Raw genomic sequence first — 25,713 nt, forward strand, 5'->3', positions numbered from 1 at the left:
TCATTTTTCCACATGACATTCGGTGTTATTTTAGAACAGTTCCTCTGAGATGTTATATGTTGTAATTTGAGCCCAGGGGTTTGCTCACTCTTTGGATCAGGAAAGAAATCAAACAGGCAAAAGGTATCTTTCTGCCTCAGATCTCTAAGGATTTGCAGTTGCCTGAAGAAGCTATGACCAGATGCCACCTGTGTTAAAAATCTTTCTCCTCTTTTAAAAGACACAAATCTCTGGGCTAAATTCAGCAGTGCTTTAACATCATGAATAGAATCAGACTGTGACCAGTGGGACTTGTGTCTTTAATTGTTTGTCTCCTGGACTAGCATGTGAGCATAGGCACATTTCTTGAGTCACAGAGAAAAAGAGAAGTGTGTGTGAATTATGCTTCAGAGGCTTGTAAAGCCATATAAAAAATTATGGGCTTGCTGCATTATTCAAGGTACATAATTTTATTATACATCTGAGCAACACATGGGACAACGGATATATTGTTATTGTCATATTTTACATAATGAATGTTTTACACAGAAGGTTTTACTGCATGTATTTTTAAAAGTACAGGCAAGTTCTTTGGGAAATGTCAGTCTAAGATTATTTTTAAGGCAAGCAGAATTTTATACATAGGCAAAAGTAGTCTATTCATGTCGTGGTATATAAGCCATTACTTAATAAAAGATTGAAAGAATCTCACCCGCTCATCCAGTACTCTTCTGTTAGCATCTTATTTGGGGTAGTGGCTAGAAAGGAAAAATAGAGATATGCCTTAAAATACGATACCATTCCTTTCTGTAATAGCATTTTAATTATATAATAGACATTATTTATAAGTAATTGTGTATAGATGGTGACTGATAAACATCAGGTTCTAACTGCTTTGCAACAACAAACTGGTTTTGATTGAACCTGAGGGATAGGATTATCTCATTCTGAGACTGTGTGCCTAATGACTAGTCTAAGGCTGGACTGCAGTCTGGGATCAGTGCCTAAGATTGGTGGCTGGAGTTGCTCCCTGGTGAAAAAGACCAGGCAATTACCTTGAAAACCAAATATTAGACACTTCAAGTCTAGGAGAATTAACTGCCAGACGATGAGTTTTGCATTAAAACTGGGAACTGAGTCACCTGAATTGAAAAGCAAAGTGTTTTCATTTCAGTATGCCGTTGCAGATACTCATCTGCACTGGTTTTGGTTGCCACCTCCTGGGTTCCTACCCTGATTAAATCCTAGCAGTAAGTTCCCACTTGCTGCCTGCTGGGGAGTCCAGCCTGTGGAGGAGAATGGCAGACCACAGATTTTAATACTGACTTCTCAAAACACAAGATGAAATATTCTAGCTGTCCACTGAAGCAGTTCCCTTTTTGGTCCAGTGCTGAAACTGATTTAATTTGTCACTGGTTTGTGCTTTAAAAAAAAAAAAAATTAAAAAACGTTGAGGCTTAGATGTTTGAGGATTTGATCTTTAAATTAGGAACTTGAAGCAGTCCATTTGTACTTGTCGCTGCTGTTTCATTGCCTGTTCCACTGCTTCCATAGTGTGGGCGGAATATTCCTTCATGAAGCTGAAACTCACTGTCTTTTCTCAAAGGTCCTAATGAAGATAAATTGTGCAGTCAGCAGTTGCTTTCTTTCCAAGAATTCTTCTTAATTTTGCCCTTTGTGGATGGTTCCTGCCACATTAGATATCTTTTTCCTTTGAGTGCAGTGATCCAAAATCAAGCAAGTAAGAGACACAGGATGTGGAAGAGTGCTGCAGACTTTGTTTATAGCCTGCCTAAAGCAACCTTTCCATAAGCTGACATTTGGGTTCATGGGACATACAGCAGAGCTGCAGTCTGCTGCAGGGTGGCTGAATCTTTCATGCTGGAATTCCTTTGCCTGTTGCTACTCTGGCTACGAGTGGTACATCTGCACAGCTAGAAGGGCTTTTCCCTGTGTCATTTTTGCACAAGGGAATTCTAGAGTGGTTGATAGGTACCACAAGGTGCTTGCATGTCTGATGATGTCCTGAAAAATCAATCTCACCAGACCCACTTTGGGCTTAGGGTCTTCTATGGAAGTAGGACTGCATTTCTTCCAGATGGGAAAAAAACACAGCAGACCCGCAACTGAGTTTAAATTCTCGCCTGTACAATATTTTTAGAGTGAAAACAGAGCTTCTGACTGAATAAGAAACTGGCAATGTATTGAACTAATTGCATTTAGTACTGAGTTAGACCATACTTACCTGAAAGAAGCAATCTGAAATCACTGCAGCTAAGCTTAGTTATTTGCAGTCTGCATAGTTTCTAGGCCATGTCTGGTCCAAGGCAGTGAAGTTTCATTAATTTGTGATTGAAATGCATTTCTCTCCAAAGGTTGCCAAGCTAAACTCTGTGACAGAGTAGGTTTTATCTGCTAATTAAATTACTCGGAGAGAGTCATCGTTTCTATTTTGACTTTACTGTAGGATGTGATTCTCCAGCTTGCCCTGGTAGGAGCAGATAACTGCACTCGTTAATAAAGAACAGGACTGGATCTTCTGCTGACAAGCTCATTTTCTTTTACTGCCATGTGTTGGATGAAACCCGGCCCCTTGCACAAATCCTTGTCACCACTCCCCTGGACACTGCAGAATTCAGACTTGCTCTGTGGCATTAAGATGGGACGTCTGTGCCACGTGGCTTTTGTCAGGCACACTGGGTGAGGCCCGAAGGCTTCTAGCTCAGGATCCTGTCCCCAGCCGGTGGCCAGCAGCAGATGCTTGGGGACCAGTATGGTCACCAAGTCAGAGACTGTCTCCTGTCTACCTGATTATGGCCTCCCAGCTTCTACATTCACTGTTTCATGGACTGTTAGAGAAGGAGGAAGCACAGCATCTAATATCTCTTCCAGATTTATCTTCCGCTAATTTGCCTAACCACTTTTTTATTTCATTCAGGCTTTGAACCTCTGCATTGCTGGGGGACAGTGACTTTTGTAACTCATCACATGTTCTGTGGAAAAGTAGTACTTCTTGTTCACTACTGCTTCTAAATCTCCCCTCTAGTGATTGCTACGGATTCCTGCTAGTTCTTGCATTATGAGAAGCAGTAAATAATAACTCCCTGTCCACCTTCTCTGTGCTATTCATGATTTATAGACCACTGTCAGATTCCCCTTCTTTCCCTGGCTGAAAAGTCATGTTCTGGTTACTCTTAGTTCATACAAATCTGTGCCATTCAGAGTGCTGTATAAGCAGTTGTGGTAATTAAAGAGGTAAATTAAACACACCTGGTCACAGAGACTTAGAAGCCCTGCGAATTTGTGGCTATAGCTGACATTATTGGAAGGCATCTTCAGGCTGAAAATCAGGGCCTTGGTTTAGAGATACGGAGAGATCAACAAGGATATTCGCCTGTGTCTGAGCTGAGAACAGCATCAAGCCGTGTGGTAACCATTCTGCAGATCTCTGTGCCATTCAAATGCTGCAAACTGTTTATTGTCCATGCTGAATCTAAGCAACGAGGCTTTCTGAAATGATCACCCCAAAAAATCACTGTACAGTAACTTGAAAGATACTTACTTTTGCCCTTCAAGGATCAAGGACAATGTTGTCCCTGTTTCGTTCTGGCACAAGTTTGGGGGAGTTAGGAGTTTTGAATCCAAAGCCCAAAGACTTTGGTGCTACCAATGGACTGTCTATTCCTGTACCCCAGGAACTGAGAATCTGCTGAAGGGGAATGTTTTTAGGAGCAAAGCTATTCATTCACGAGTCTCAAATTATCTTCAATAGCATGCTCAGCCAAATCTTAGAAAGAATGCAAGTACACATTAATTAAGAATTAACATAATTATGTTCCTTGAGTATAGTGTTTATTAAAATATAAACTCTGTGAACATACACTTGAGAGGAAGCTTCTAAATATTTTTAAAAGCTTAATTTCAGTCACCCTTTATTTATTTTTTCATTAAGAGAGAAGAAGGAAGATGGCACTTGACTTTCTGAAACTTTCCATTTGTTTCTCAGATTTAGCATCCGAAAGTTGCTGAGTGTCCTTAACTCTGCTGATAGGGCAAAATCAGAAACGATTAGATTTATATGAAAAGCAGAGACATGAGCTGACATTTTGAAAAGCGCCTGAAAGCTGCATTTGTGAAGCTGTTCAGACAACTAAAGGACAAAGAAAATATGCAAAGGGATTTTCAGGCATATGTGCTGACCATTAATGCAGTTTTTACATTTGAATTTTGATAAATGTATGTTCTTAGGCATTGAAAGGCTTCTAGAAATCTGTCTGTTGTAGTACCACGAATGAGTTTTTGAAAAAATAGTTCTATGATGACAGACTCAAGTGTGGACACTTCCGCCACTGTTCGGGAAATGGGATTTAACTTTTGTCCTGCCACACCAAATAGCCCAACACCTATATACTGTTGTGAGTGTTGGTGAACGGTCCCTCGGCAGTAACCAGAGCTCTCACACCACCTCACCAGTTAGCCCACAGTTTGGAAATACTAATGGTCTGCAGGAGGCTTTGCACTCCAGAAAGCATCTTTCCCCAGGTGGCTGGTGTGGGAAGTGGCACAGCACAACAAGGACTGGTTTGTGTCCAGATGCATCGCGCAGAATGAAGTGGACAAAGTTTGCTAATGATTCTCAGCTCCCCCTTCAATTTGTGTTCTGCTTTGCCCTGCATATCTGTTTTTCTGCTGACTTACTGAACAACTTTGTGTTTTGCAGAATGCCAAAGCCAGCTACGACTTCAGCAGTAATGACCCCTACCCCTACCCCCGCTATACAGACGACTGGTTTAACAGGTAATGGATTTTGATCAGCCTGCTCTTTGCTTTGGTTTGCTAAAGAAATTGCAAGTATTTCCTGGGAGTTGTGGAATGCCTGTTTTCTACTAAATTCAGCGGTTGCCAGAACAGAAGCTGCAGTCTCACTACTGCTTGAAAATTAGAGGTTAATTATGACTTCATGGTTTTTAGGTAACCTCTAAACAGAACCGAACAAACATTTTATAAATGAAGTTGCTGCTTCAGAAGAGTATATATTTAGATTGTTTGAACACGTAATAGCCACATACCTTTTTCTGTCAGCTCTCCTAGGATGTGAGGGTAACCCAGATCTGTATAAACTGGTTTCCAGTCTATCATGTCTGAGGCAGTATCACTGCTAGTTTTAAAGGGAATAAGCTAGAGACAGGAAAAGGCTTTGGGGGGAAAAAAGTCTTTTCACCTGTTCATAGACTTAAGAGGGCAGAAAAGCAGCATGGTGTAGAATGACCAGTTTAAAAACAATTAAATCATATGTTAAGTTCTGGATTGTCTGTCTTTTCAACTTGATTTAAGGACAGTCTGCATGGGTGGCATTTCAGGGCTGATTCAGAGTTATTTCTAGCTGTTGGAGGAATTCAAGTCCATGTACTCTACTGGGAACCTGTTCCATTGTGTTTATAAACCTGGAACCAACAGTGCAGCTGTTCTTGTTGTGTTATTGCCCCTGAACACATCATGATTGCCCACAGCCCACTCCTCCTTCAGTGTGTTCTGAACTTACCCAGTTTCCAGCAGGAGAAGGGCTGATCCTCAAGGTATGGTTTAGATAAGAATGGCTTAGAACAAAAGGCTTCAGATTTTGGAAAGTGTGGCTTTTTTGCTTCCCTAAACTTATTTTTTCTTAAAATGGAAGATGTTTCAACAGCTCTTTAAAAAACATGTGTGCCCTGAGTTCTGCGTCTGTCCCATGAAAAAGCCCTTTCTGTCAGGCTCCTAGCAAGATGCTAACGTGGGCAAGGGTGCAGAGTCCAAGGCACACCTATAAGGTGTGTTTATACCCGGTGATCTCTGCATCCAGCATCTCTGGCTCTGCAGCATACTCCTCGGGGTCTCAGGTTCTAGCTTGGATTTGCAAAAATGGTTTCAGGATATTTTCGATGAAATTTCCAAATGTATTGCAAGCATTTACATGGCAGCACCACTGAGAATTTGAAAACTTCTAAATGTTTCAGGGCTCGGTCTTGGTGCTTATCAGAAAACATTTCAAGCCTATTTAATGTGGTTTTCATCTCTAATTTATGTATGGATGGTCTCAGAGTTTTGTATGAGGGTTTTGTTTTTATTTCTAAACAAATTAATTTCAGTTCTGTCAGAGTGACACAACAAAGAAGTGGAGCAGCTGTGCTTCCACCTCAGACACAGGCTTCCTGGAACGGATCAAACAGATTTAGGAGCTGTTATGTCTTCCTTTGTAGTCCTGCCATTTTTCAGCCGAAGCAAGATGCCAATGAGATTTCTCCTTCATTTCAGGAAAGGGCATCTGACACTTTTAAACTAGTATGAATCCAATTAGTGAATGGAAAGTTGGAGAAAGACTAGGGCTCTAATTTGTGAAGGTCTGCTGCCTTTCTCACTTTATTTATGCAAAGGATCTTTGTAGGAGAAAGGTATCACTTAGCTCTGGAGCAGCACGGAGGAAAATTAAATTTAGCTTTAGTGGGTAATGGTAGCTTCTGTCATTTTCAGTGTGGAACTTCATAAAACTAAGTGTTTTCTGCCAAGCCCCATTAACACTGATTGTGCTGCTATCAAGTATTTTATAGTGGGGCACAGTTTGCAGTCCTCACGTGTTCTGCAAGGTGGCCCTGGAGGCGGAATTACCTCCTGGAGTCTCATAAAACGGGCCTCACGCATCCTGGATATGGCAAGGGTTATGGTCTCTGGCCCCAGGTGCCTCTGACTAACTTCAGACACCCAAGTGAAGAATCCAGGGTGGAGCAGCATGGTCACCAGTGACCCGATCTGTAATCGTTGAGAACAACATGATTCAGGGTGGTTTTTTCTATTTATTTTCTTGAGGGGATGGGGAGCTCAATTCAGGAGGAGGAAAACGATGCAGGATTTGCTTTGCAGGTTTCTTTCGTTATTCTTTCCCAAAAATTGGATATCTAGGAAGTATAGCATTCATTGTCATGAACCTTGAGATTTCTTTGGTGAGACGGAATTTTTTGCCTTGCAAGGTAAATCATGGGAGCAACACATTCAGTAAAGCAGCCCTTTCCTTCCTGCATGATTCAAGAAGGCTTTGCAAGATTTCATGTTTTCTCCAGGCTAAGGTGCAAACCAACACACCATATCCAGCTGTTCAGGAGTAGTTGTGACTGTGTTTTATTCTGTGCATTTCTTTGCTGTGCTGTTAATCAAGCTGATGTGCTCATATAAGCTATTGTCATAACTTCTGACTCCTGGATTATTATTACTGGTAGGTTACAACTGTCTACCTGTGACACAGTCTGTCTATCCATATGTGTAGCCGCACAGGTGCATCTGGGAAGAGAGTAGTTACACAGAAAAGCCATTCAGAGAAGCCTGCAGTAAAGGCTCCGTTTTGCTCAGTTTGCAGTCAGTGTTATATCTCCCATCGAATTTTATGCATGCAGGAGAATCAGACTCAAAATAGGATAGCATAATATCCCTTTTTCCATAAAGAATACATTTCTATGTGAGCAATTCAAGTGATTTGTGGAACAAGAAGCAGAGGACTGTTCACCAAGGGGCTTTTGTGAGCTGCCAGCTGCATGTGCAAAGTGTCATTACACTTTAAGAAAAAAAAGGATAGGTTTTTGCATGGAGTATTTCATTAATTGCAGCTGCTATGCTTGTAAGCACAGATTCCCCTTCTACTTTGTGCTTTTTAAGGCTTCTGGAAGCACTTTGGCCTTTGCATCTAGCAGCTACTGGCCTATGAAACCAAGCGGGGTGGGTTTTGGAAGGGGAGAGTGTGGTGCCTTAGGCGGGGAATTGCAGTCCAGCAGTTTGGCTGCTGTTACAGGGAGAGGCACATAGATGACTGGGTAGCTGAGGGATCTATTCCTGTGGTTACCACACCGACTGCTTGACTGTGTTCAGACCCACAGCCTGGGGACCAAGCCAGGATAAGGGGACACTGGGTGCAGTATTGGGCAGGGCTGTGTTTGAGCCTGAGAAGCAGTGAAGGAACCTGAACCAAGCCCTGTTCCCAAAAGCAGAGGCAGCCCCACAGCACTCACAGTGTTTTTTAGGAACAACTTTGGATACTGCCTGTCATTTTTAACACGCACTTCCCCTGAACCACATCCAGTGCCTTGGCATGCACCATGTTGTGCAGTGCAGAGGTACCCACAGGAGTCAGCTTGACATGTCTGTACGGCCCCCTGATTTCTTGTTGTGAGCATGCAGAAGGAACGATTCAGGGCTTCCCATCTCAGAGCACTGCAATTGCAAATTTCTGCCATGATACAAATAGCCAATAATTATTTCTACTCCTGTAGCCTTTGTATTCTGTATGTTCTTTCACTCAGATATGAGTTATCAGGGCAAAAATTTTCTCTGTCCCGGAACCCCATATTCTTCAGAGGTAGAAATGTCCTTTACCTGTTCTGGATCCAGACAAAATATCACTGAGTCAAGGAAAGAGCTCCCCTCGGCTTCCAGACAGCGCTCATTAACAAGGCAAAACCACCTACTCTGCTCCTCCTCCTTTTTCAATCGATGCAATGGAAACAACAAAACAACATAATAATTGAGAATTTGTATAAACAGATTTAGCAGCTCTTTCTACCTGCAGTGTTACGGCACAAGCGTCAGGGAGAAGTCACGGCACTGCTGCTGGTTCTTGGCGTGTTCGGATGCAGGCGGAGTGGCACTCTCCCCAAAGCAGGGGAACGCTTTCGCTTGTGCAAACGCTCAAGTGCTCAGAAGCTGACAATGTCATGTGAGTAAAAAGGGGATGGCGTTTGCCCCACAAAAGTGTCCCTCTGAGCTTTGCATGTTTGACTGCTGCCCAATGCAAGCAACTAAAGTGATCAAGATAGGCAGATTGTCCCAGCTATTGACAGTGCAGCTCTACACAGCCCTCCCCTGCAGACAGCTGAAGTTAGAAAGGATGGATCCTGTCCTTTGTTGTCTGCAGAAGCATTTCAAACCAGATGAAAAGGAACCTCGATGAAATCTGTGCCATCTTTGACTCTTCTAAAAAATACGTCAATAGAAGTGCATTAGAATAGCCTTGGCAGTGGGTTTTAGAAATAGAAATAGTTTCAAAGACAAAGCAAAGTGAAATTTTCATAACTAGTACAGATGTGTTATTTAAACCAGATGAAGGCAAAACTTTTTCAATTGAATCACCCTCTCCTACCTTAGTTTTTCATGAATGTTCATGTAAAATGTTTGCATTTATATAATGTTTATAGAACATTTTCTCTGCATGCTAATATATGGTTTACCTTTGAAGTAATTTATTCATAGGTGAAAATAATTGTTTTCTATTCCTTTGTTATAAACACTGAAATAATGGCGAAGGGGTGAACACTGGAGAGAGAGAAGCTGTGATTTGTGCCCATGGCATGGGTCACTTCATAGAAACCACAATGGGTTTATCAATGATATATGAACAGCGGATAGGGCTAAATTGGAAAAGTCTGCTATTTGCCATTAATAATTCAACCAAATGCTTTTCCACTAACTCACATGTGATTTTTTTTGTCTCCAGTCAGCAGCACAGTATCTAAACCCTGAGCTGCAGGAACAGGTCTGCTTGCAGTCCCTATCATGCAGGCCAGTGCACTGGGGAGATGAGATGGGGAGAAGGACCCTTCTTCTCACGAGTAAGGTCCTAATACAGTTTTTCCCTCTGTGAGAGAAAGCTCACCTGGCAGTGTCACCAATTCTTTTGCACCCCAGCATCGGTCAAGACAATTTTTTAACAAAGCCATTTATTCTGCTCTGTGGCTTGCAGCTAGACCACAGGTGACTAGATAATGAATGCCTAGCAACGGTATATTTTTTTCACAGTTCCTTGAACAAGGGCATGAGGGAAAATCTGCTTGATTGTTGAAAGAAATTTCTCCAGCAGCTAAATAAGAATTCTGTATCACTGTCCTCTCTGCCCCATTTGTGAAAGGAACTCACATGAGATCTTCTCCCTTTCATGATCGAGACACTGTACATTCAAGGCCACTGATTTTCTTTCATGGAGCTGCTTTTAAAAATATATTCTTCCAACTACAGCAGGAAAAAGAATGTGTTGCTTCTCACCTCTTCATTAGTGTTACAATCACCTTTGCCAGAGGTGCTTAAAAGGAGAGAGGGAAAAAAAAAGATTAATAAAACAATTCTGCTGCCTCCTGGGATGGTTGATCTGGTACTCCGTATAGCCTTTATAGCACAGCACTGCTAATTGCACGAGTCCTTAGGTTGCTGTAGGAGCAATGCAGTTTTAACTCAGAGTGGATTGATGTGAGCGGTAGGATGGATTCATATTAATTCAACATTTTAAACTTAAAAAGACTGACAGGTTTCACTGGTTTCTCTGCTGCTGTGCTATTTTTTAAAAACTAGATTATATCGTCCATATTTATCTTCTCTGTGGTTTAATTTCTGTGATGAATTAGGAGGAAGGGAAATGCAGTCTGCCTTCCTGCAGGACTGCCTCAGAGGCACTGCCAGTTGCAGGGTCTCCGTTAAGAGCTGTAAAGCACTTCACAGATGCCAAGTGTTCTTGAAATGCCATGTGTCAACCTGAACCTGGACCCCTGTGTCAGAGCAGAGACATTTCCCACTTGAGCAGTAACTCTGTGAGCTGACAGCTGGAGCGCCTTGTCAGCTCTCCTGGGAATTAGGCACTGGAGGAGAGCGACGCACATGCCCTTAGGTTTGGCCAGTTTTGGGCCTGGCTAGCCAGGCCACAGCTCCGCTGCTGAGGAGTGCAGCGACCATCATGGTCCTCCCCTCCGCTACTAGAGCTTGATATTGCACCCCCTCATTCCGTAGCATTTCTTTTGTGGGCAGGGATACGCTCCTTGCACGTGTTTGAACAGCAAAAAGGGGATCACACTCTGTTCTGTGGGGTTCAAAATAACGGGTGTCACACTGTCAAGTCACAAACCCAAAGGAGTTAATATTGATCTTATTTTTACACTGTTTTGTCAATGGCCTGTTTCTGCTGACTAATAGCTGGTAACAAGGCAGAACCTGTTTGACAGACTTAAAAAGAAAAGGTCTGAATAACTTTACAACCGAATGCAGCATAAGTATGCATGTTAATCTCAGAGCAAGCATCCCTCATACTGCAGAGGGGAAGTTGATTATCTCCTGCTTTAGGAAGGAGTGAGCTCATCTGAGTATCCAAGGGCAGCATTCAACACTTGGCCATGGAACGGTTTTCCTCTGAAGCACTGGGAGCTGACTGCGAGGCGAAAACAAGACCATGGTGATCCACCTCCACTCAGCACGTGTATTAGCTGGGATTCACATGGTGTCTCTGTCTTCCCTTCTGCAGCCATGGGACAAGGTGTGCGGGAGAGGTGTCCGCTGCGGCCAACAACAACATCTGCGGCGTGGGAGTTGCGTACAACTCCAAGGTAGCAGGTACGGTAGCAGTTCAAGGTGTCAGTGGTCCTTAACACGCTGTGCCTCAGGCAGAGCTTCCCCAGCAGAGACAGGGAGCGTTGCCCAGGACCCGACTGCAGCTTGGCTCTGGACCATGTGTTTATTACTTTTCACAGCAGCTGGGGAGAGGAATTTCTCCATGGCTTTGCCTTTTCAATTGAGGGCCTTATAGAGCCTCTTTAATGACATTGCAAAGGAACAGCTCTGTTCCTTCTTATGCCAGCTTCTGTTTGTGTACTGATTTTCACTGCTGCTTCCCTGCGTAGCTGCAGTATCATTTGTGACAAATCTCATTTCGCAGGAGGTAAAATACAAATTCCTGCTGCACTTAGGAACTATTTGAAAAGGCAAATCCTGTGCTGCTCTTATTCTTTAGGCTCTCACAGGGCAGGGCCTGCAGTGCTGTGAATCTCTGCGGTGGTTGGTTTTCTTTATTTTAACAAGTGATGCAGAGTGGTAGGAGCAGATGCACAGAATGAAATGGGTGGTGCCTAGGACCCAGCATTCATACTGCGGGTGTGTTGGGTATTTTTACTTCTAACTAGCTCTTGTCTGCACTGAGAGACTGAATACAGGCTTGGAGTGAGTTAGGCTCTTGAACAGCATGCATCGGTTTAGTTTAATCTGAAGAAATCTAGTTTTCCCACTGTAAGACTGTTTCATGATGAGAACTGAGGCACAGCGAACAGAGATAGATGCTTATAAATTTCATTTTCATTCCCAGTCCACACCAAAACACCAGTGTGGATGTATCCATTGCTTCCTGGGACTGGTTTACAGTGTGTGTGCATGAGCATCTCTGCTCTGCTTGGCCAGTCCCTGTTTCACCCCAGTGTCAGAAGAGTCTGGGGGAGGCTGCATTTCACCTTGTCGCCTACGTGATGGAAGGCTGAATCTCCACTGTAGGAGGGCACCAAGCAATGTTGCTAAGCTGTTACCCCAAGAAGTATCACTGAGAGCTAGTAACTCAATCACTGAGAGCTAGTAACTCACTTACTAGCTTACTGCTAGTAAGGCAGGTCTAGTGCTTTTCCCCTTTCTTCAGTAATAGTAGCATCCCCTTCAGGGATGGGACATTTTCCAAAACTTACATTCTGACAATAGCCACTTTTAGATGAATGTGAATTAAGTATGGGATTTTTACAGGACCTCATTTATATTATTAGTACAACTTTATAACTTCAAGATAATTGCTTAAAAATCAAGAGGTGAAAGCCTCTTTTGCTGACCAACAGCCTACAAATCATTTTCCGTGCTTCTCCACTTCGTTCAAAATCCCCACAGATTTTTCAAAGTGCCAGCCTTTCCTGCCTGAGGACAGTACGCACCTGTAGCACCATCGTGTGGGCAGCGGGAACGTGGAAGTTGATTAGAGCTGAGAGTGCTGCTGGCATGGTTCAGGGTCTGTGGAAGGTGGAATTGGAAATTGGTAACGAAGGATCTGGGGCATCGTGTGTTTTGCTTCTTGTATGTCTTTTTTGCCCTACAGTCAAACCAGATGGCTTGGCTCCTCCTGTGGCTCCCCTGCCTCCCCAGGCTCAATAATTAATTCTGTGGTTTCAGTGCCGAACCTCATTTTAAAAGCATGTGAAGGCATTTCTTAAACTCATTGAGTTTGGCTTCATAATTTCTAGCTTGAATTAGCAGATCAGGAATATCCAGATTTGGCCTGGTTTCTAGTCAAGGTTTATACCACTTGCTCCAGCCTCACATTTGGCACATGGATTTTGTATTTAATATAGTAAAAGCACTGGCTTCTAAATCGGGGTCCTCGCTGCCATTCACAGTGGTAGTGATTTCTGTGTCCTAAAACTGTTGGGAAAAACTGAACTGCAACTTAAGGCTACCAATGAGAGTTGGAATGTACCCCTGGTTACTCAGGTCTCATCCAAAGGCCACCAAGAGGTTGGCGGTCGGTGAAACTGCCCTGTGTGGGGGGCATGGTGGATGTAACAGCTTGTGCTGTTTTGGTCTTGGTCACGCTCTCTGGCTTGCTTAGGGCCAACACTGAGGGTTTATGAAGTTGGCTTGTGCTAGGATTGTATCATTAGGACTCTGACTTGGTTTTTACTGCTGTATGGGTTAAAGGAAGCAGGTTTTAGTTAGCTTTGGCCATGTTTTGCTATTACATCTGCATGTTGACACAATTATATTTTTCCAGGAAATCATTGTGTAGTGTGTTTCCCCTCTCTGATTAAATTCTAGAGAAGAACCAAAATAAACAGGAAAATTACTTGAAAAATGAAGGGTCGGTGCATCACTGAGTATAAATTAGAGATGGGGAGGCCTTAATCCTTTCCCTAGTTGTTACGAAATCCTATTGTAAATACTATTAATATTGCTTCAACACTATGAAATGCTGAGATTGCTGAATACTACTGTTTTTAAAGTGTTTTCAAATAGATGGAAAACGCAATGTAGTTAGCTAACTACAAAGCACTCTCTCTGGGCATTGCTGTAGCTGGTGTTTAAGTGCTGGCATCCTGCTGGCCAAGCACACCCTGGTGAAATGTGAATGGCGAGTGCGGAATTACTGAGTGGGTGAAACTGCCAGAGAAGTAAAATACCTGTAACTGTGGGACTTCTCCAGGTGCTGGGATTTCATTTTGTGCTGGGTAATGTATAATTCACGTTCATGTTGATTAAATCGACAGGTATTCGAATGCTCGACCAGCCATTTATGACAGACATTATTGAGGCTTCCTCTATCAGTCATATGCCTCAAGTCATAGATATATATAGTGCCAGCTGGGGACCAACTGATAATGGGAAGACGGTGGATGGACCTAGAGAGCTAACGCTGCAAGCGATGGCAGATGGTGTGAACAAGGTAAGACTCTTATTAAATAATCTGGTTATTGGGGCAGAAAGACATGTACACGCTCGCGCTGAAACCAATGACTTGGGAATGTGCGATCCTCCCATAGATGTTGCAGAACGCTATGCAGTTGTGTAAACTATCCCAGATATCAGCGTATTCCAAGGTCCGTTGATGTTCTCCTTGCAATATTGCGGCATTGCCTTTACTGTATAGTCTTGGCATACTGTGCTGTCTTACATGAAAATGTGTTTATCTCTAGTCAGCTTACATATGCTTTTCTGTGCCCTCACAGTCAAAATGGAAAAGCTTGATCCTGTAAGTATGCCCCAAGTTGAAACATGCCAGTGGTACTACCATCATCACATTGGTTTGGTGTGCTAGCAATTTAATTATAGTTTTGGATTTGTAGTGTTTTTCAGGTCACTCATATATGGTCATTATTATAGCTGTGATTGGACCACAGCTGTTCAGGTATCCATGGAGTAATGTTACTCCACAGCAGCAGCAGCCTCCTTGTTTATTCCCACCTTTCCACCTCCTTGTAGGAACAGTCTATGGTCTCTCAGTATCATCCTGGAATTGGTTAAAATGCACTCTGTTAGAAGGTCGGGTAAAATGTGTGCCACAACTCAAAAAGAAGACGAGTAAGTTCAAACAAACAAACTCCATTTCTTCAGTGTCATGCAGCCAGGACAACCACAGCTGCTCCTGGTGCTGTGGGGAATGAGCCTCTTCCCCTTGGTTGTTCGTAGATAGGTTTCCACAATGAAAAGACCTGAAATTCCCCAGATTGTCTGGGGTAGTTTTGTGTGGGAGCTCTGCAATTACTCATTTTTCCATCCAAATTATTTCTTCCTCTTACTTATGCCAGTTTCTCCCACTCTTCATCACCACCTCACAGTGAGAAGCACATTCAATTTACCATGTTTTGTGACTTGGTAATTAAATCCACTGCTGTGGTAGGTAGCGGAGCATCTAAATCTTTCCTAAATCCTAAGCCTCAAAAGTTTTGCCTATAACAGGTAAATTATAGTCATCTTCATGCTCTTGCCAATAAAATTGGCAGTGTACTTCAATAACTCAGGAAGACTCATAAGAAATTTCTCCCAAGTCTGCTCAGTTTTGTAGTATAAAATTTACAAACCTCTGGCAAGCTCGAAGTCCCTCTGAAGTCATCTTACACAAGCTGGTGTTTCTTCTCATCACTTTCATTTGTCTTTTCCGTAAGGATCCCCTTAAATACTCCTGTCTTGGGGAGAATCTTTCTTAGGTATGTGACATGGCTGGTATATTTTTTGCAACACCTTGATGTCTTATACTTAGTGGACACTTGGTCTTCCTTCCACTAACAGCAGACATAAACTCTGAATATAGAAAAATTCCCACATAATTTTTGTGTTATTCTCCTCCCATGCAGAACTTGTCTATAAGTAACAGAAAAAGGCACTAATAACCCTGGCAGGGGAATGCAAACTAATAGATAGAGAGATTTTACCCCTACAGAGAAGCAGATTTTCAATTTTAGTCATGTTTGGGGTTTTTTTGCAATTTGGTATTTAAAATGTCTTTGCATTACCTTGTTATTTTATCATCATATGCTTTAGTTTGTGGAGTTAACCTCTTTGAATGTTAAGTATAGGAATAGGGATTTTTATTTTCTGTTTTACTGTCTAGCCATAGTCCCATACTTGGGAGTGTTGGGCACATTGCTTTTTTAATGTCTTCCTCTCAGAAGTGTTTGTAATTCTTTTTAAGAAATAATTTGCAATATTAAGATCAGAAGGGCCCCTGAGATCTCTCGGGTTGAATGCTTGCGAAGGAGGGGGAATAGTGACGGTGAGCTGCGCTCTGGGAAGGATTGCTCTTGTACCTTATCAGAAAACATAAAATCAACAGGAAAGTCTGCATTAGGAAACCAGTTCTATCTAACAGGCATTGCAGAATTAAGAGCAGAAGGAATGGTGGTGGATTCTACCTAAAAAGATGCTGTTGTCCAGGGACAATTACACTTGTCTAATTCTTCCTAATGGCAGTGTCCCAGCTATCTCCTGGCAATACAAGCCCAAGAGACTGCTCCGCCCCAAATAATTCCCTTTGCATTGTGATCATAGCTTTAGCTACCCTTGTTTTGATTGTTACATTTCCTTTCATAGAATGGGGTTTTTTTGGTTATAGTTTGTTCTGATCTCTTTTTGTGGAGAGCCGGATTTTCCAAAGATATTTCAAGACGTCAGTGGGTGCTGGGCACTCTCCATGGTGCTTGAAAAACCCACTGCAGACGTTCCTGCATGTAAAGGAAGCCTAACAGGCCTTTGATGTAATACCCTTTTACCTAGTCTAGGTCTATATGTGCATCAAATTTTCATTGACTGAACAAATGTCAATCTAATTTATGATAATTTTTCAGGATAAAATCCTCTCTTATGAAATATAAATGTATCTTTTATAAACTGAGAGACAAATAAATGTAGGAATTTTCTTTCTCAGTCTAGAGCTGATTCTCACCAGAGGGATGGTTCACAAATTCATGATGAAGCTGAAATATTGGCAGGGAAGAAGCAACACGCTGAGAATAAAAACGTGTTATTAAACTAAGAGCAACGCTTTCAAATGTCCTAGAAGGAAATGTAACATCTCTTGTACAGAGCAAGATTAATATCCTTACTTCTAATGCAGTAATCTAAAAATAAATAAGGGGGAGTGACACAGAATTCTTACAGGCAATATGCAGTTAACCAAGTTGACAAACACAGGTAATATTTACCTTGTTGCCAGCACACTTGTGAACCTGACTCCAGGAGAAACTCACTGTTTCATCCTTCCCCAATCTCTGTTCCACTGTTATGCCCTTTACAAGTCCTCCTTCCAGAGCTGCTGGGATGCCAGGGGTAGCTCATCACCTGATAATGGTAAGATGATGAAAACTGCAGAAACTGAGATTGATGTGTCTGTTTTTATAGCTTGAAGCAGTGCAGCCATAACCAGGTGGGCAAGGCTGATACATCTTCTTAGCTTTCCTCTTCCATTTCCCATTCTTGGTGTTAAGCTAGTTAAGCTAATTCTTGCCTTTTGTCTTAATCATACCTTCACTTTGGTGTGCTTTTCACTTGTAAGGTAAATAGCATGCATAAAGGCAGCACTAAAATAGCATTATTAAGGATGGCAGAATCTGTCCATCACATTGGCAAGTCCTTTAAGGGCCCTTTTACTGACTGCGTTTCTAAGGCTGAACAGAAAGGGGATGGCGTGCGCCTGAACTTGGTGTCAGCGTAATACATGTAATCAGAAGGTATTGGGAAGGGGACTCAAGCTGCTTTTTGTTATTAAGACTCATTTTTTTAGTGCAGTCTACGCTTCGCTGTGTTATCTCATTACTTTTGTTCAGGGGCAATAGTCAGCAGTGTAACTGGGTCACTGAAAGTGGTAGTTGGACTGCACAGATAAATGAGCTCACAGCTGAATTAACAGGAGCTTGAGAACAGGGATTGGGAGAGTTTCACAGCAACATCCACAAGAGTTTGGCAGTCACCGGCACTGGTTTGACACAGACGAACAACCTTACCTAATGCAAATTGCAGCTGCTAGAAAAGATATATTTGGGGCGTAATTGGAAAGGACTTAATACAGCTTCTAGTTTGCAAAGGCTAGGTTGAAACTTGTGAGTACCCAGTGCCTGCCTAATCAGGGGGTCTTGCACTCGCCCTTTGCTGCGAGGCACCTAGTGCTGGCTGCCAGCTGTGACAGGAGACTCTGCTAGCCTGTGCCCGAGCAGCCAGGTACCATTAGGGCAGCCTGCAACAGGCGAAGGGACAAGTGCTGTTCTCTCTGATGAAAGAGAGATCCAGAGAATGTGCTGTCATGTGTGCTCTCTCTCTTTCTTTAAACACACCTGCACTTGCAAAAAAGATCAATACCCTTAATGAGATTCTGTTGTCTGGCCTCCAGACTGTCTGAGCCACATCTGTGATCATCAGCAGGCTATGGGGTCTAGGGAGGAAAGGTATGTGTTTCTGTACAGTCTCAGTAATCATCAACCTAACGTTGTTCTGGGCTGTCCTCAGATATCTTAGCCCTGCACCAAGACCAGGATTTTCATATGCTCAGTTTCATTGCTCCTAATTGCTGTGTCACACATTTGCAGATGTATTTCTTTAATGAGCTATGGAGGGATTTTACTGCAGGTGCAGAAATACAAACTAAAAGGCAGAGCAGAGCAAGAAACCAGGATGATGGACTTGGGAACAAGCAGCCTGGCGGTGAACACAGCTAGCTGTCTCATCTGATTGAGAGGTACTTTTATTTGCAGAGAAGTGAAGAGTGAGCCAGTGATAGCATTTTATATATAGTATGGCTGGAGAAAGCAATGCTGTGCAATTTACATATCCCTTGTCTGACCTGTGCTTACCTACTTTGGGGGCTAGACAACTTGAAGACGGAGGTAGTGGTGGTAGATGGGATTCCTGTGACAGCACAACTCTCTTAAATATAGGCATTTTGTTCTTTTTGGTACCTTGCATCCAGAGTTGTATTAGCAGTCATCTTAAACAGGGAACAGGTTACAATCAAGAACTAATTCCACCCATGGTTTATGGTACGTCCTGCCTTTAATGCAATATCCAGTAAATGTTTCTTATTTGCTGTTTTCATGAGTCCAGTTCTTTCCAGCTTCGGCTGTTGGAAGTTAAGGCAGTAAAAAGAAGTAATCGAGCTAAGCTGGTTTCTAGCTATTGCATTTTTATGATGTAGGCTTTTGTATTTGTATGTTGTGAAGAGTTGCTCATGGACTGAATTAATTTTTTGAGACTTCTTCTGCTCAGCCAGATTATATAAGATGCGATCCATTTGTGCTTGTGCTGGTGAAAACGTTATTGCTTCCATAATACAGCTCTACCTAAGAAAATGCTTCACAAGTACAAATTGCCAGGGGAGCAGTATTAAGAATTTATAGTCTCATCATGGCTCTGTAATTGGGCTCACCAATGAAAAAAGAAAGGACGGTGTTAAAAATGAAAGGAAATATTTCTCATTTGCCCCTCTCCAAGGCCACAGACATTGTTTTATTGTTCTTTGAAATATGCTGAAGCTAGCATGTTAATAGAGTATATGCAGTTAGATACCTCTAATGTTATTTTATTTGTTCAACAGCCAAATGAGGATAGGGGAATTAGTTTATGATCTGGCAGCCATCTGATTACTCCATTTCTGAGGAAGCCTTACAGGGTTCTTTATAACTTGCAAGCCCTTTACTATCGTATTGCTGTTGTGTCTGGAATATGCATTATGATTCCATGCCTTGTCTTATTTATATAAGATAAAATCAAACCTTATTAAAACCCCACATGAGTACGTTATATCTGCTTGGAATTCTGAAGTCACCCCATTCATCTGATGGGATATTTTCAGGCTTTTGTAAAACAGCACGGCCAGCTTTTCTGACCTGTACCCACGCAGCCTTTGTCTGAGTGCGTGACCCAGGTCTGGAGATCAGTCTGTGACCATCTGCTACCCTGCCACAGCTCAGGGAATGGACATGTGCCTCTGAGGGCAGGGTAGGGGAAAATCTCAAGTGCTGCTGACTTCTATTGTGATACTGGTCTCCTCAGGGATGCCTTGGTCAATGGCTGTTGCCAGGTTTGTGCTTTGCACGGGCCTGCGACAGGGTTAAATATTGCCCTTCACAAAGACTCAAACAGCTGTCACATGAAGAGCAGAAAGCTGCTGCCTCAATAGGCTGGGCCAGCATGGCAGCATTTGTAAGCTCCAAATGTAAATATTTTCTTTATTGACGTGTAAATTACTGTTTTCTAAGGAGGCTAGGCAATAATATAGCCTCAGAGTGTAGACTTTGATGTTTTGCTCTGACCCCAGGAGTGTTTTTGTCTACTCTCTTGCTGTAACTCAGCAGCCACATGCTATAGCTTCCCAGCAAGGCTGATGCTGCAAGGTGGGGAACCTTTGTGCTGTGTTGCAAGAGCCACAGGTGAGGCTGTGAGAATGGGGGTGGTCACACCAGTTGGGAGCTCTGGGCAGGGAAATTAGCATTGACACTGGTGGAAAGTAAATTGGGCCTTTAGAAATTTTTTCTCAGTGATAATACAGCTCAGAAGTACTGAAAAGAGGATGGGATTGGTTTTTCCAAATACTATTGATACCAGAATTAGGCCTGCAGAATTGTTGGACTGGAGTAATGCATTATTACTTGTGGTACACAGCCCAGGATCCAACACAAAAGGAATAGATAATTAGAAGGTTTTGCCTCATCATTTTCAGAGTTCCCTCCCCATTTTCCTGCTGGACTGAGCCCTAATTGAAACCTAATGCTGCCTCTCTTCACCAAAAGTGTAATTTTCCATTTGTTTCTCTTGGCTAACAGAAGTCTATCCAGTTTCAACAGTAATTTAGACATAGAAAGTGGCTTGAGCATTATTTTTAACCAAAGGAGGTATTGACAATTATGCAATTAATTAGGGGTTGGTGAATGGGAGTTCAGTACTATTCTGTGACCAAGTTTAGAATAAGTTACATAAAGCCTTTTGTTAGAGTTTAACAATTGCAGGGTGTAGTTCTTTGAGAATCTCATATGCAGAAGTCTCTTGTACTTCGGTGATTATTACTTGACCCAAATAGTTTCAGAAATCTACTAGGGGGAACCAGACAACCAGTTGTTGCAGGCAACAAAAGATGAAAGGGACAGAAACGGGAGAAGCATGACTGAAACATGGTTCTGAAGGATGGTTGTCTTCTGCATAGCAGCCAAATACTTAGCTGAGTTCTTGCTCTGCCAAAATGGCTTTTCCTCCTTCTCCATTGAATGCCTGAGGGTTAGACAAGCCAGCAGCAAAGGGACAACACCTTCAGCAGCAGTGACTGTGAGCAGGATAACCCAGCTGCTGTTTCTTCTCTGCTGAACTCCATGACTTGTGCTGGGCAGGCCAGACATCCTGGGCTTTTCCAGGGGCACAGTACAGCAGCTCCAGGCTTTTGGAAGGGGCTGGATGTGGGAGAGGTGCTAAAGGTGTACAGCTCAAATAAGACGGCTGTCCCCCTGAACGCGTGCAGCGGCAAACTTTGGAAATAAGGTATGTTTCCAGCTTAAAACTTTGGTGTCTGTGGGGTTAAATTGAGATTAGTTGACTGGCTGTCGAGCATGTGTTCCTGCCTAGCTTTTGCTTTAGATTTTAGCACTCCCCAAGAAATCAGTATAGGAAAGGAGCACGGGGATCCAGAAAATCACAGGCTCCCAGATTGCTCTGGGCAAATCAGCCTGACAGATGCTGAAGTAGCTGGTGGAGCCAGGAGAGTGAGGGCTCAATGGGCTGTCCAGCTGGCTCCGTGTCAGGGATGCAGGAACACGCAGCAGGCTCCAGAGAACCCTGGCAGTGCCAAGGATGAGCAGCGGTTCAGCGATGCCAAGGGCTCGCTGCCTCCAGCTGGCTTACGCTGCACAGCCAGACCGGTCGTGCGCAGGGGGGGTGGGCAGACCAAGGCAGAGTGGGGTCTCCGCGTAGGCTCCTGGATGTCTCGGGAGCCCAGCCCAATGCTCCCCACCAAGTCATGACAGCGGGCAAGTGGTCCCACAGCTCTTCCACAGTCCCCCCTTGCCTTGGCATGCCCCAGCCTGCGGGTGCGATGATCTTGTGTTGCCTGCCCGGGCTGCAGAATGTGCTTTCTGAGATAATTAGCAATCATTACTGAAGGATGCAGTTTTAAATTAGGAAACACATAAGAATTTTCAAATAATTTGTCCTGAAGAGAAAGAAATGCTCTTTTCAGAGGAAAATACAGTCAAAATTAATGGGGGATAGAAACTGAGTCCAATTCATAACTGAGTAGGACCCATGGCAAAGACTTGAAAAAGCTGTAGTATTTTTTGCTTTTCCTGGAAAAACAGTCTCTCTCCTACCGTAGCAGGCACATAAATTGCTATTAAATTATATAGAAGGTGCTGAAACACTTCTGTTTCCTTAAGGGGAAGAATTACAAAATAGCTGTCATATGTCACGCAAAAAGAAGGATGCTTATAAAATAGTATATGCTTTGAAGTTGTTACAGAAAGCAATTTCCAGTTCTGTAATTTTTCATATTTTTTTCAGATGTGCTCCATCTGCATTTTCTTCCTTAGAAATGTGAAAGTCCATAAACATCAGCAAACCATTTGGCTGCCCTTATCCCGAAATACCTTTTCACCATGCTTAAAAAACAACACAAAAAAGCTCCTCACGGACAGGTGCTGCTTTTTTTTTTTTTTTTATCCTGAGCCCATCTGCTTGGTGGTGTTCTGATGCTGTTGTTCCCTGGTGTTTGGCTTTTCAGGGCAGTTCTTTGTTTTTATCTTGTGCTGGTTGGAAACTGTTAGTCCTGATCGATGACAGAAGAATTAGGCCAAAGCAAAAGGGCATCAGAAACATGCTGTAAAGACTGTTCGGTTGTTTCCATCCATCTTTAGCAACCCTGATGGCCAGGTGGGCGTGGGTGAACTAGAGGAGTCATTGCAGAGGTAGTGCCATGTTAGAGGCCCAGCTGTTATGCACACGGGCACTTGCCAGCCTTGGTGGGAAGGGTCAGGGAAGCTGGAGGAGATCTATTTGTCAAATACCACCCATTTTATCTGGAAAGTGTGACTCACTAGTCAAAACTTTGAGAAACACTGGCTTTGGTGCTAGCCCAGCAAGCACGGTGAATGAACGCAGTAACAAGGAGGAAAAAAAAAAAAATATATCTCAAGATATGCCTGAAGTTACATAAGGTGAATTAGGCTGCAGTCCCCTGCCAGCTCACTTTTGCAAGGTAGTTCAGTAAAGAAGTTTTTCTGGGATTATTCTCTGCAGAAAATCAGAAAAGGGGTAAGAAAATGTCTCAGGGATATTTTTTGCTGGTGGCACAACATCCCACGGATGCTGGAAATAGAAAACCTGCTGTTTCTGCAAAGAGAGCTTCTCCGTAGCTGTCTGAGACTTCCTAAGCATCTAGCCTCGTCCAGGATTTAATTCTGGTTTAGCCTGGATTGAGAGGTGGGCCTCTTTTGTGCTGGTACAAATGCACCAAGATCCACTTTCAGCTCTGAGTGGATACAACCTCAGGTGGCTCAGAAGAGTGGGCGCAACACTGTGCATGGCTTTTGGGGGAAATGAGCAGGTTTCAACAGGATCCTGGAGGAAAGATACTCTTTAAAATCTATCTTATTATCTCGGTGGTCTTCTCTGTTCCTCCTTGATCTTCTGTCACACTCCCTCTGGTCATTGTAGTATGTATTACTGCCACCTTCTCCCATCCTCCTTTTGCCTGAAGTTTACAGCAGCCCAAGCTGAGTCACAGCACTGAAACTTTTTAGGTTCATATAAGGCTGAGATGCAAATAGGGGCTTTCAGTTCACTTTAAATAAGGCACTTAGTTGACCCAACTGGGATTTTTCTGGTTTAGACTGTTACCATCCAGAGGTGGTAGTATTCACTTCCCCTGAAGCCATATCTTTCTGCTTGGTAAATGAATTGGTGCCCGAGGATGGCCACCAAACGTTTGCCAGTGCAAACTGTCCCACTCCTGCAGATATGGCTGTAGGAAATGTACGCAGCAAGTCTGAAGCATCATTGCAAATAATGCACTTGGGCTGCTATCAGCTTATTCCCGTAGCATTTGCTCCCCTTTCCAGTTCTGGCTAAGAAGTAAAGGCAATTGAAATTAGAGTGTTAAGAGGTGAATTATGGGTTTTAACACTAAGCCACACTTGTGGATGTGACTCTGATAGAAATGATACCCTGAGGTCATTCTCATGTTAAAGTGCATAAAACCCGTCCCCAACAGGACTCAGTGGGCCAATTCCAGCCATGAACTCAAGCCCAAATTTTGGTTTCTCTGTGAATTCCCCCTGCTCCCCACCAGCAATCTGTTACACCCGTTTTCTGCCATTCTGCCACAAATCCTGCCCATGGGGTGAAACGCTTCGCAGCAATACCTGGTTTGGGCAGCATGGAACAATTTGCTGAGCGCGACTGAGTCTGTTTCCCTATGCCGAACGCTGCAGAGGCTAACTTCCAGGCACCAAACTACTTTTGTGAATTTATCACATGAAAATTAGGTGTTTCTTCTCCCTTTAAAATGGCTGGAAGGCAAAGTTTGTTTAAGAACAGGGTCATACATGCCAAGCGTCCTGCTCCCGGCAGCAGCAGCCACCTGCTCTCTGCGCTGGGCAGCAGCCTGTCCTTTGGGGACAGACAGAGATGTGCTCGAGCTGCCGCAGAGGCTGTCCAAAGGAGCCAGATGGTGGCAAGGTGGTGTGATGGTGTACGTGGGCACGGTGGCAAGCTTGGGATGTAGCCTCTGAAGTGAGTCCAAAGCCCAGGTTTGGGCCCTGTAGGCTAACGGCAGTCAGAGCACAAGGTGGGATATGGGAAAAGTTAAAGGGCAAAAAGGCAGAACTGTTTTTGTTATGCTGATCTTTGTTTATCATATTTTCATAATTTGCTGGAATTATTTTTTTGTTAGAGTGTATATTTTTGCAATAGTGTCCTCCTTCCTTAAAACTCAAATGATTGATCTCAGATCTTTGTGGGAGTTCTTAGACTGATTTCAATAAGCTTTTTCATAGTCATCATCTTCATTATGAAAATCTGTGTCCTGAGATGCTATATACCCGAGCGGCAGCAGACCTGCTGTGCAATTCAGTGGATTATAATGCAGCTCACTAACGTGCTTGAAATAATGAGGTCGCTCTGTTCAGTGGGGTATGATGAAAAATAGAAGCTACTGCTGGGAGCTCAAATTTGATTTAAATTCCTGACAGAAAAGGTTCCCTATTAAAATAGCATTGCAGGTTACTATGTTTGTATATTCTTTAACTTCCATTTAATGCTAGACAATGAAGAGGGCAGAAGGGATCTTTTTATGTTCTGCCCAATGCATATGAACAGCATGTTAAATTGAGGCCTCGCATCCTTCTGGTGCCGTTGGAAGTAAACGTTTGATTAGATTGGACTAAACGCAAGAGAGAAAGCAATTGTGCTGGAATCGGTGGGAGATCTCAGCTTTGGGTTTCCCTGAGCATCAGGGTTCTCAGGTCTAACCCTCTTCCAGGCAGCCCCTGCCTCTTTCTTACTGTGGGGTGAGGAGAAGGAACCGAGCTGATCCCTTCCCACTCCTCGCCGTGTGGAAGCTGGGGAGAGGATACAGATTTCTTTCTGTTAACTAATGGGAAGCCTTTATAGCTCCCCTGCAGCTTCAGTCTCTCCTGTCCATCTCTCGCTTTCTCAGCGTAATTGCTAGACTGTCTTTCTGTAGATGATTTATATGGCCTCATAGCTTTATTTTCTGCTTAGTAGTAGAAGCTGGTTTGTCAGAAAAACAGCTCTTGAGTCAGTGATACCTTTGGAGAAAGATCTATTGAAAGAAAAAGGTGCCAGTTTTACAGAGTTTTTTAGCCATTGCCTGAACCTAATTGGATCTTACAAACCGAGTGTGTGAGATGGCCTATATCCCTTTTAAAAGAACACTTTCCTCATAGCACTTAG

General features: G+C 43.1%; 1 protein-coding gene across 1 annotated transcript in view; it reads left to right on the plus strand.

Annotated features, from left to right (window-relative positions):
- Positions 1-25,713, plus strand: part of PCSK2 (proprotein convertase subtilisin/kexin type 2) — a 110,160-nt gene that overhangs the window by 71,746 nt on the left and 12,701 nt on the right. Inside the window, exons 6-8 of the mRNA XM_040612205.1 lie at positions 4,700-4,776; positions 11,279-11,367; positions 14,043-14,218. Of these exons, the coding sequence (XP_040468139.1) occupies positions 4,700-4,776; positions 11,279-11,367; positions 14,043-14,218 (342 nt within the window). The remainder of the gene's footprint in view (positions 1-4,699; positions 4,777-11,278; positions 11,368-14,042; positions 14,219-25,713) is intronic.

The sequence above is a fragment of the Falco naumanni genome, chromosome 12 (genome assembly GCF_017639655.2).
Source record: "Falco naumanni isolate bFalNau1 chromosome 12, bFalNau1.pat, whole genome shotgun sequence".
Taxonomy (NCBI): Eukaryota; Metazoa; Chordata; class Aves; order Falconiformes; family Falconidae; genus Falco; species Falco naumanni.